This window comes from Periplaneta americana, chromosome 10, assembly GCF_040183065.1.
Source record: "Periplaneta americana isolate PAMFEO1 chromosome 10, P.americana_PAMFEO1_priV1, whole genome shotgun sequence".
NCBI lineage: Eukaryota > Metazoa > Arthropoda > Insecta > Blattodea > Blattidae > Periplaneta > Periplaneta americana.
This window is the reverse complement of record NC_091126.1, coordinates 67,413,600-67,426,883: the sequence shown is the minus strand read 5'-3', so window position 1 is coordinate 67,426,883 and position 13,284 is coordinate 67,413,600. Positions and strand designations below refer to the sequence as shown.

General features: G+C 34.1%; 1 protein-coding gene across 8 annotated transcripts in view; it reads right to left on the bottom strand.

Annotated features, from left to right (window-relative positions):
• Slmap (Sarcolemma associated protein) overlaps nucleotides 1-13,284 on the bottom strand; it is a 215,630-nt gene that overhangs the window by 89,400 nt on the left and 112,946 nt on the right. For all 8 annotated transcript variants that reach the window (XR_011334357.1, XR_011334358.1, XM_069837662.1 and 5 more), the window contains exons 13-14: nucleotides 10,264-10,409; nucleotides 9,679-9,742 (exon numbers count right to left, since the gene is read on the bottom strand). Coding sequence is in view for 6 of the 8 variants with exons in the window: in XM_069837662.1 (XP_069693763.1) it covers nucleotides 9,679-9,742; nucleotides 10,264-10,409 (210 nt within the window). In the remaining 2 variants the exon portion in view is untranslated. The remainder of the gene's footprint in view (nucleotides 1-9,678; nucleotides 9,743-10,263; nucleotides 10,410-13,284) is intronic.

Here is a 13,284-nt window from a genome sequence, read left to right as displayed (position 1 = left end):
AATTAGATAATTCAGATAGTTTACAATGGCATTGTGTTGGTCCAAATTGAATCTCAAATGCAGACACTAATAGTAGAAAGGAGAAAAAGAAAATGTAGATCCTAGTATCACTGAGACATCTAGGCTGATTGAAGGGGGAGTGTGCTTATATATGAAAATTCATGTACCGGTACTTAAAGTTAGTTTACCTCAAGAAATATGACTTGAAATTAAACACCAAGCTCCATGCTTCCACCAACAATACAATAAATCAACTAAAGTGCATATACTGTAATAATACATAACCCAACACCTATGATATGTTACCAAACTACAACTAATAACAGAATTAGCCTCAGCAGATTCTCAAGCACAATCTGTAAAAGTGATTTCGAAAGATGTGACCATGAACTCGGCAAACTGACTATGATCAACAGCTTATGTATGACCTTTCAAGTCCACATTCTTTGTGCCGTAAGTACTTAGCAGAATGTGTGAAAGTATGAGTGTGTTCACAGAACGAGATTTCCATTTCTGATTTGAAAATTTTAAGAAATATATTTCCAAACATTTCATGTCACATACATTTCTCGGTTTCAAAGAAAATAACCTTTTCTGCAAAATTAATATTTTTCACATGTACAAAGTATTATTATTAGTCAAGACTGAACACAAATACATTTCAAACTTATCTAATTTCAAAATAAATCCATTGATTTACTTATTGATTGAACTATTTTTTTTAACTCAGTACAAAAATTTAACTAATCTTTAAGAAGTATATTTTACTATTCTGGTGTGTGTTCACAGAAACATATTAAATGTAACATTTTTGATATGGCCATTCCTCAATTATAATTAATATAGTTATTACGAAATAAAAAAACTTATATATATATTTTTTTTTTCTCTTTAAGAAATTAAATAAGAAATATACTGAACCAAAGGGGAAAATCTCCATGCAATTGATACACTCTACTTGTCAGATTTAATGAAAAATTCTGTTATACTCTAATTTTTTTTTTTTTTTTGTAACTTTCAGGTGGTAGAGAGAAAGATCACGTCAATCTGTAGTAAGTTAAGATTCAGGTTAAATATTTATAGTCTGGTAGAGAAAAGCAAGTGACATTTTATTGTTAACTGAGTTTACAAACTAATGAACAGAAAAAGAGTTATATAATACAATGTGAAATATAGGACATATTTAAGAAATTTGAGAATTTATTAGCTATCACGGAAGAAGAGAACAGAATGAACAGAAAAAGAGTTATATAATACAATGTGAAATATAGGACATATTTAAGAAATTTGAGAATTTATTAGCTATCATGGAAGAAGAAACTTACGTGCAATCACTGAATACAAAAATCTAATAATATATTAATACACACAATACAGTGCATAATATATGTACATATTTATATCATTTCAGGTACTCTTGGCGCTCTGTTAACAAAGTCAATGCTTTGTTGATTAATATGTTCCCTGTGGTTCAGCCCACCTTGTGTCCTGATACCTATCTTTCCTCTCCATCTTCATTTACTTTGATAACTTTTCGAAACTGTGAATATGATTACTTCGTTAAATTTTAAGTTAGAAAAGTCTCAAAGGTACAAATTTCTTCAGTACGATGTGAACATTTCAAATCATTCACCATTCACTACTTTCCTCATCCCAAGAGTGAACTGAAATTATTTTGCGATGTTTTCATTTATTGGTTTGTGTCACCATGTGTCCCGAATCTTGCATTGTAAGCTTTTGATGGGAAACCCCCTAGAAATGACAACAGAATTTACAAATTACAATTGATGCATTCCCTGGAATAAAAGTTTAATGTATGTTACGTCGTTTTTCCATTTTCAGCATATATGTTGTTGCTGTTTGTTGTTTTCTAATGCCAGGCGTTTGACAATAAAGTCATTTGACCTCTTGCACTCCAATATTTTTCAAAGATATTATCATGGTCAGCCACTGAGGCACAGATTTTGAGGCGTTCCGAATCCATTTCTTGGTTTAAATTTTCAGCATATATTGAAGCCTTAATAACATATCTACCTCCTGACAAAGTATTATTTCCCTCCAACAAACACAGCACTCTATAGAAACATTTGAATGTTGTTCTGCACAATACTGTTATATCAGATCTAAAATGTTTGATGTTCTATATCTCAAATTCAAGATTTTGTAGTTAAGTTCTTGTTCCAGAAAATACCTCAGTTGTTGTTGAAAAGCTAGAGACTAATTTTCAAAATGCCCCAACACCTGGGACAGATGTAGTTATTGAAGACTCTATGGCTTCCTAGAGAGGAAGCTTACTTTTCAAGAAATGTATCCCGAACAAGTCTCATAAATATGGTGTGAAACTCCACAAAATTTGCTTTACAGATTTATCAAGCGAAAAATGAACTGCACGGAACAGACCACACAGAAGCTGTCACCACTAAAATGTGTAAGCACTTACTAAAAACTGTTGTATCCTCTTTGCAGATAATTTCTATATGAGCATTTTTAACGCGTAGATTTTTGTGTAAAGACATCCTCCTCTGTGGCACAATTCGTTCCAGAAGATCAGGACTTTCTAGCAACAATGTAGAAAAAAATCTTAAAAAGGAGTGGAATATGTAGAGCAGAGAAAAAAAGACTTTAAAATAATTAACTAGATGGACAACAGGAGGGTTCTCATGTCAGCAATACCTGAACATTCAACTGTTTTAGAGGATACCAGTAGAAAGAACAGAAAGGGACAGGGAGAGACTATCATGAAACCAAAATGTGTGTTAAAAGTGCAAGACAAAACAGTGTGATGCCCTCAATGACCAAATGCTATCTATCATGCTATATAATTTTGAGAAAAAGGGTGAAATGGTGAAAGAAAGTTGCGATGGAACTTGGACTGGGGACTACTATGGTGAATGCCCAGATTTTATAGGTCTATTATAAGAACAGCACTTAGGAGAGAATAATTTCAAATCACATCTCCTTCAAGAAAAAGAGCCTATACTTCAGAAAAAAAATGGAAGAATCTGTCAGAAAAGTTCGGTGACATCGCACTTCGGTCTACAAAAGAATCTTCGCTCAGCAGGGTAAGAAAAAAGTAGACGACAAAACCAAAGATGTCAGGATTTTCTGCATCGGATGCTCAGGACAACCTAAAATGTTTATTACCTGCTTTAATGAAAAAAATTTACAAGAATGATATTTTGGAAGATGTAGCTTTGCAGACGTGCGAAGTTCCATGTTTCAATACAGTAAATACATTTTGAACTTGGTGTATTTTTATTTAGAACCAGGTAATTAAAATGTAATTAAAATTCCATGATCCAAAAATACGTGATAAAACTACGTTTGGGGGAGAGAAATTGGCTACTCCAGCCCATTATCTCCTGTCTTAGTTGCATCATGAGTAATACCTTAATTGGTGTCACTTATGAGGTTCAAACCTGTCTTAAGATAGTTGAGTAAACAACAAACAAACCTGTATATATTTTCAGGGTCATTTTGGGGCTCATCAGCAAACTACCATGACATCAGTTCTAATAAAAGATTTCTCCAGTAGGCAACCTAGCAACCGGTTGTGTATTTTGCTGAAGCTATAGAGTTGCTTGATAACACTTGCAGTGTTCAGGACACCAGTGACCCAAACCAATTTTACGTAAGATCATTGGTTCACCAGTGGGTCAATACATGGAACAATCCACATGTCAAATCCTTCCTCCACAGGGAATGTGTTAAAGAAAGAAAAAAACAAACAGAAACAAACTCAAACCCTGTTTAAAACTATCATGATTCGTTCTATATGCGAAATATTAGTCTAACAAAATACAAAACCACTCCAAATATGCCAAACTAATAACACACAGACATGTAAAATAGGAACTTCAATCCTACAAATGTGTACCAGAGGATTAGAATTCACTTTAATGTGTGATATACAATCCTATAGAGATAGTCTTTGACTATAATAACCCACAATAATTCTTTGTGTACGAATACATGAGATGAATTACGGACATCACAAAAGCACAAAGACTTAAGTTAAATACATTATTAACTCCTTTCCGCATACTGGGACAGATATGGCACATACAGGTTTTATTTTCATATAACATAACATAAGCATATATTTCAAACTGCATACTGGGACAGATATGGCACACTGTCAAGAATAACTGGATTTGACATCAGTTGAGAAAGAGAGAACTACTCAAGTTATTTGAATATTAAACCAGTGTGTTCAAAACTGTCCCATGCAGTAATAAGGGGTTAAGTAAATTCTTTGGCTGAAGCTGTGATATATTATCTGGTAACCTACAACTGATATAAATTGTTCATCATTTACATACCACAAATAAAATCCAATGGCAGGCAGATCATTCGGCAGAACACTGCACTTACCACCAGAGTTTGAGCGTGCTGATTCAATACTTTTTAAACGCATGTGGAAAATTCTGCATATAAACATCCGAAAAATGATTGTAAGAATTAATGCTGGAGTATTGAATCTTTATTTTATTACTAACTTGATAAAAAAACGCAGTCTTTCCCTTAAATGCCAAGTCTCTCTATCAAATTGAATTAGGTATACAATGGAAGAGCTAGTGTAATGTCTTTACTAAATTTACTATTCTCAACATCACTATACTGTTACCATCAGTGTCATTGCTCCGTTTATGACAGACAGTTCACAGAACTTCAGAAATTCATCCAATATAGACACACTTCTCAGTTTATTATATTGTTTTCCCGGAGTCGTGAAAATTGACACACATCTATCTTGCACCGAGACTTTGTTTTCCTTAGAAATTTTTTAAACTATGCGCACAATAATCTACATCTCAGTAGCCAGATACTGGTTCTTAGAAAAAATCATATTCGCACGGATTTCAACAGGTAACATATTCTTTTAAAATTATAGTACATGTTATAGGTCATTTCTCAACATTGTTCATGTATAACTTTGTTTTCCTGCCATAATAGGATCACTGCTACCAATTGTACATGATCCATGAACAGAGTTGCCAGATGTCCTGGATTTCCCAGGATTGTTCTGGATGTTAATGGTGAGTCCTGTGTCCTGGATTGTGTTATATTTGTACCAGAATGTCAAAAAGAAGGAAAAATACTATTTTTTGCTCATTCCTGTAAGATTGTTTTTAAAATTCCTTATTCATTTTCTTTTTCAGACCCTGCCGCCTGACACTTCCTATAGGGTTGTATTAAAATAGAAACGATAATACTATATTCTCCAATATATTAGGTATTATATAGTATCTTTATTCTTTACTTTCTTTGGAAGTTGATTTATTATTGATAGGATTTAAACACTTTATCATGCATTTTTTCTGTATAGGTTAGACTGTAACATGACATTATTTTTCCAGACTTTATCAATAATCTCAAGGAAATTCCATATTCTAGCAAAAATGTAACAAAATTAAAAGTTTAGGCCCTATATAATTGCATGAAATTCATTAAACGAATAGACTAAAATCAGTTGTATTACAAATTTAATTCAAAATATGTGTAGTCACGTCAAGGTATGCAGTTTCATTACCTGTCCAGGATTCCTGACGAGAGAATCTGGCAACCTTGTCCATGAAACATTCTCAACACTTGGAAGCAGTGAAACTATTAACTAGCAAAATATTTTGTAGCCAAGTTACTCAAATTACAAAGCCCACAGTTAACAAAATCTGAAATCAAACTATGATATTATCAACTGTCTGTTTAAGGAGAGCAAAGACAGCCACATTTAGAGAAGGAAGAACAATTTAGGTTCAATAAACACGTAGTTTTTAAATGTGTTGGTCTGAAATGTTATCACTAGAAGATTTTGTGGGTAAAAGTATCAAACAAAAATTAGCCAGCTAACTGTGCAACAGGATGGAACAGTTTTTCTCACACACCTCCATGCGCTATCAAATACTGTATCTTTTGCAGTTAAATATTAAATGAAAGACAATGGGTTTGAGATAAGAAGGGATTAGAATGTTATAGTCCAAAGCCATTCATTTTAATAGTGTTACTTCACTTTCTATGTACCAGGGAAAGCCACTGTAAAAATAATTTAACAATGTGTCACTAGAGGGCATGGCATTTCACAATGGTTGCTCTTGAAAATCTTATAGTCTGCATCCATCAGAAAGTTCACAGCCACAATAAAATGGCGTCTAGGAGGAGGCCGTCGTTTATTTAGTGAAGAAGAGTCTTCTAATATTATGACCAGCTCAGATGAAGATTTCTTTTCTAGTGAAAGCAGTTATATTCCAACTGATGAATCTTTGTCAGAAAGTGATTTGGTAAGTGTTATTAATGCTTATTTTATGACAAAGCTTTCGTCTGTATTATATTTATATGTTAGTAAGAATTTAAATCAATGTCTTGTATAATAATTAAAACAGATTAGTTGTATTTTTCAATCCAATGTTCTCCTACTATTAATTACATCACCATTGGTAATAAATACAACTAACATAATTGAGTAGGTACATAACAAAATAATTTAAACATGGCTTCATTCTTTCTCATTCTGAATCACTCACTTTTAACAGAAGCAACTAAGTACAGTATTGTGCACCATTGTGGCTGAGGGGTTAGCGAGTCTAACTCCGAAACCAGCGGTCCCGGGTTCGATTCTCGGTTAGGACGAGTTGCCTGGGTGAGGTTTTTTCGGAGATTTTCCCCTCACTCCTATGGATGAATATCAGGTAACTTTATCAGCCGATTGGAACCCCACTCATCTTCGCCACTTCCTTCCTTCCCCCACCATCCCATTTCTGGTTTTTCAGATCACTCTACAGGCGGCCTCCGGAAGCTACTGGCTCTCTCGTGGAATGTAGTTAAGCGACGTTGGATGGCTTCTGCAACGAGCACCCGAGGAGAACCTACTCGGGGGAGGAGTTTCGCTTCGGACCAACAGGGGTGCCTTGGGGGAAGTTGCCAAACCAGGAATGGTATATGGATTTCTGTCGGCTGTAGGGACCTATCGTTAAGGGAGTCATGTGGTTAGGTCAGTGTGCGTAGGGGATCTGTGGCATGCAACTCATTCCATAACGAGGTTTAGCGCAATAGATCTCAACAGGTCGCAATGCTGGGCCATCTGTGCCCCCCCTCAGTTAAATTCCATTCCATTCCAAGTACGGTATTAAAGGTCTCCCGAGAAATCACCTGCTAAAATACTCAAGAGCAGAAGAGTGAGAAAATTTGTGAATAATTGGGAAATACAGAAATGTAAACATCGAAGAAATGCTGGTAGACAATATATATCTGGTAAGATTTTTTATTTAACCTGTCACAAAAGGGTTAACAGTGTAGTATTTCCGTATGCAGAGAGGCATTTTGAAGTATACATGGATTGCAAAAAATCAGAGTCAAATAAAGAATCCATAAAAACACTTGTGTGATGGTCGCACAGCACATTTTCAAGGGCTGGAAGAGGTAAACTTAACAGTGGCAGTAATACTGAAATTCAAGGTCATTAACTACATCCCCCTGAATTCTAGGATCATTATTTTCAAGATATTTAAAAAAGATTTATGTGCTTTCTGGGCTACACAGCAATCCTTCCAGAAACTGTTCACACAGTTACAGAGTTCATGAACATTGTACCCAAGTATGCCAGACGTTCACAGAACAACCCTAATAAAGTATACTCTGATCATGACATGGCAATCTCATCATTGTATCAGGACCATTATTTGAAATATTGTGCAGAAAACAATGCGCATTAAAATGTTCAGTTTCGCAAGATTTTCAACGAAGATTACAACACTGGATTAAAACTGCCCCATTCAGATACATGTCATACATATGATGATTCACACATTCTGATTGAAAATGTAAAATCGAACAACTCTGAAGATATTTTTATTAAAAGGCTAGAAAATTAAACAGATCTGCATCATATAGAATCATCAGCTGGATAAGATAATTATTAAGAAACTATCCCAGCTATCAAAAAAACTGTCCTGAAGATCGTCATACAACAGCTTTCAATCTACAGCAAACTTTCCCCAATCTCAAAACGAACAACGGGACCAGCATTTTATAAGAGAAAGTTGTGGACGTACAACTTGGGTATCCACAATTTTGGAGATGAGAGGCCACATGTTTGCCTGAAGTGAGGATCAATGAAATTGTAGGACTCACGAGACTGAAAGCTCTTATGAGTTAGAAAATCCTCAGGCATCGAGTCTTCACACTATTAGTGACAACTGTAGAGGTCAAGGTGAAAACTGGGCCACTGTGGCACTCAAGAGATCAATGATACTATCGAAAAGATTAAAGAGAGTTGAACATTGGTGTCCTCGATTGGGACATACAATGGCTATCTTATGTCAGAGATTTCGGTCGAATTGAAAAGAATATGAAGACTAGAAATCTCATTGTGTTTACTCTTGATAAATGGGTTACAGTGATTAAAGAAACCTGTAAGAGAATGTCTTTTGCTGTTGTAAAGATGAGGGTTTAACAAATTTGTAGGTAAGCATAACAAAGGATAAACATGATAATGGCAAGTAGTTCTGGTTTACAGAAGTAACAACTTTCAGATCAGAAGATGGTCTGCTGTCACAATTGTAAGTCAAATAGTGTTAAAGCTGTCGCAAGGAAGGAAATGACTTTAACAGTTCCGTAACTTCTATTTTCGAACTCTCTTTGATTTGCTGTCTGCTTGGAATAGCCAATAGAAACTGAATTTGTCACTCTTTCTGGTACCACAAGGCAAGAGCACAATGTTGCCGCATAGATCCTTAGTCAATTGCCTTCATAATGCGAACACTTCCCTCCAGACTTAACAGTAATGCCCACCTTTCTGCCTCTGTGGGAGAGAAGGGTAACAACAATACCACGCTTTGGCCCTGTACCTTGCATGTGCTTTGCTAAACACATCAGAAATATTGCTTCTTTCGTTGTGACAGTTCTACACCAATGTTGAACCCTTCAATGCAATGAATATTGCAAGGTAAGGGCGGGCATTTCGGAAGTATAATCCATTCAATTTACCCAGGAAATACTTAACATATTATCTTGCTTATGCTGTGTATCCCAGATGTCTCTAAGCGATATTTCGAGAGGTTATGTGAAAGTAAGAAAGAAAGTAAAGAAATCAACATTGAGATAGTAGATATTGGCTAAATTGTTTAAGGAACGTCATGAATGTTAATATGAAAGTATCTGTTCAATTTTTATGTTATCCAAATTAAATTTTTTCGTATGACGTAACTGTTAGAATGAGACAGATCTAAGCCCAGTTCTGCGCACAGAAACAACATTCAATAATTCAATAGTTCTAACCAGAGTATTTAACATATTTCAGAAAAATAGCATAATATGCTCATGTGTACTACGATAATAAAGAAATAAATCTGTTAAGTTTGAAAATCAAAAAGTATATAATCTGATTTATGGAATATTCCTGGGGGGGGGGGGAATAATAATAATAATAATAATAATAATAATAATAATAATAATAATAATAATAATAATTCGCTTTGGACTGTATCATTCTCCTTCATATGTTATGGGGGGAAAAGAGAGAGAATAAAAAGATAATATGTAATGATTCTGGTCACTCATAATTGGATATCGATCTTGAAACATAATAATGTGCTTGAGAATTGCTGTGCTACAAACTACATGAAGCATCAACTAATATTAACTAACATGCATATCTCTTCTTGCACTTTTCACGTGTCTCACCTTCCAGTTTTGCTATATCAGCCTTCAGCTTTTTTGCATGATTGGAACTCGCTTCCAGGGAGGCCTGTATAAACAAAAGACTACAATATAATTTCATGATCTGATAATTACTGATCCTATGTGACCTTCTAGATCCTCAAAGCTAACATATTGTGACTCTTACTTGTAAGGTACTTTGAAAGACGAAGTACAACAATTAAAAGAAAAATAATGTTTTTAACAGGCAAACCTTTATTTAACACAATGAGGGCAAAATTTCAACAACGTGTATGAAATACGTAAGATAAACATTGTTAATCTAGTAGTGTCAGTGTAAATTATACATTACTGATCCACCCCTGACCAGTTCGCCAAGACACAAAAAAGACCATGTGTATGGCGAACATGACATAATGGTCTTGTATGCATAACATGATATTCAATTTTGTATTTCAATTCAACTATGATTTAATGATAATGCATACAATAATATTTCTGTAAAATTAGCATGTTGTGAGGCAGGGAAAAAATGAAGGGTATAGGAAGATAGTAAACAGTTATATAAGAGCCACACACTTATTTCACATTACTGAAGATAATACTCACGTGTTTTCTGTCGCAATCTGCAGCCTCGTGGCAACTTTGAACCCTATCCAGTTCCAGATCCAATTCCAAACCTTCCAGTCGTTCTTGAAGTTCACGAATTCGCTCAGAATTGGAGTCCTCTTGGTTTCGGGATTCCTCTAATTGTGCTGGAAGTAATATTTCACAATTATGTTCAAAATTAACTCATAAAATATAATTATTGACGACGTAAATGTAAGGATTGATCAATTATTTGTTCCACCCCTGATGCAGTTCAAACGCAACTGGCATTATTTATTTCATATGTTCACTACTCTCATATGTGAACATAAACACTACAAATTTACTACGCTCTATCTGCTTCAGATATGTCACAAAAGCCATTAGATTATGTCAATCATAAAATGGAACACATTAAGTAAAGGGAAATAATCCCACTGAATTCTATTGTGATTTATGTGAGACTGGGTGAATGTACAGTATCATATGACATAGTCAAATGATGGTACACTCAGTTTATATGTGGAAGAGAATCGTGTAAAGACCAACACGATTGTCGTGTGCCAGTGACTGTAACCATACAAGAAACTGTTGATAAAATTCATTATCATGATGCAAGACCGACAAGTGCATATCTGTCAAACTGTAGAAGAAACAAACTTATCTTACTATACAGTGCACGAAATTTGACTAAAATATTAATTTTTGAAAAATTAACAGTAAGATGAGTGCTGTGAATATTAATGTTCACCCAAAAGTGAACTCAAGTTGTGGTAAGTCAATGTATGCTAATAATGTACAGAACAAACAGAATAAAATTTCATTGACAGGTTTGTCACCATGATGAAACCTAGGTTCACTACTATGACTGACAGACCAAACCGAAAAATATGAAATGGATGCATAAGATTCTACACTTCTCTGCAAATTTAAAACAATCATCTGCAGATGACTTTATGATCTCAGTTTTTGGAATGCTAAAGGAGTGACCATGGTTGATTATTTGCAAAAAGGAGCTATAATCACAGGAACTTATTATGCAAATTTTATACCAAAACTTGAGCAATTAAATCAAAAGAAAGTGGCATGGAAAGTTGACCAAAGCAGTTCTCTTTAATCAGGACAATGCACCCAGACACACCTCCTGCATTGCTATGGCTATTATAACTAATGCAGGATTTGAATTGGTAGAACAACCACCCAATTCACCAGATCTTGCCCCAGTGGTGACTTCAGACTGTTGCCAAAGCTGAAATAACACATGTGTGGAAAGGGATTTTCTAAGACTGAAGAGGTGCTGGAAGTTGTGAATGAGTGGTATGCAGAGGTTGGATAAAATACCTTCTGACAGACCATAGAGATGTTGAAGAGCCGATGGAAAAATGTATCAACCCACAGGAAAACAATGTTGAAAAATAAGGTAACCAATTTTTTTGAGCCCTTAAAGATAAGTAAGTCAGGGGTGGAGCAAATTGATCAACCAGCGTATATCTCAAACATACATCTGTTTCACTTGCATGATAAGCTCTGAAAAAAGATTGCTGTTTGTAAGAATGGTTTCGAGTTGGGTTCTATACCAAGTAGTAATGGGAATAATCAGATAAATTCATTTGAATTATTTGACTATCAACATAATTCAATATATCTACAAAATCATTAGAATTTTTCTAAACTCTACATACATGCATAATAGCTGCAAAGGAACAAATGTTCAGCGAGTCTATGTTGTATAAAGTTATTTGGCTTATTAACAGATATGACAATAAAAGTTTAAAATAAATTATTTTTAATAATATGTTCCGTACAAAAATTAACACACATGAATATTATAAAATGTCTAAAGCAATCGAAGCTTAAAAAATAGTCATGACGTCAAAATGAGAAGAAAAGATAGAACAGTATATATAATGAATATTGAAGAGCTGATGGAAAGATGTATCAACCCATAGGAAGACTATGTTGAAAAAGAAGGTAACCAATTTTTTTGAGCCCTTAAAGATAAATAAGTCAGGGGTGGAACAGATTGATCAACCAACATATATCTCAGACATACATCTGTTTCATTTGCATGATAAGCTCTGAAAAAAGATTGCTGTTTGTAAGAATGGTTTCGAGTTGGGTTCTACACCAAGTAGTATTGGGGAATAATCAGATAAATTCATTTGAACTATTTGACTATCAACATAATTCAATATATTTACAAAATCATTAGATTTTTTCTAAACTCTACATGTTTATACATGGATAATAGCTGCAAAGGAACAAATGTTCAGCAAGTCTATGTTGTATAAAATTATTTGGCTAATTAACAGGTATGACACTAAAAGTTTAAAATAAGTTATTTTTAATAATATGTTCTGTACAAAAATTAACACACACGAATATTATGAAATGTTCAAAGCAATCGAAACTTAGCAAAAAAAATATATATATAATGAATATTTAACCCGTAATTATGCTTTACTAATAATGCAGATAAATGACGATAATTGAAGAAGCAACTAAAATGTTCTACATCCTCTTTCACAATACTGAAGAACTCCCATTCATACAGCCAATATATCTGTACTAGTAAAACAAACAGTCACAAAGTCTACATGCAACAGTAAAACAGTAGTTGTAACTGAATAGTCAGCCATATTGAACATGCCAATAACAAAAGGCATATACAATTGTAATTCAACTTTACATTCTTTAACACATAATAAAAACTAATTTTACTTTCATACTCCCAACTAAAATTCTGACTTTTGCATACACATTGAGTGCAAATAAAAATCATTCAAGATAAGAGAGAAAACTTGGATCTGTGTACTAATATTGAGCAAGGATTTTTGTTTTTGTATTTGCATAATGTTCAATTAAAACATCTGTTCTTGATCTAGAAGTGAAGATATAACAAGAGTGCACGTTATTCACAAAATTCTTTAATATAAATCACCTTCACCACTAACATTTTTGCGATGTAAAACAAATATATCATGAACTGTTACAAATCTTCCTGGAGAAAGAAAACATGTTTTGAAATAATGACGACCACTA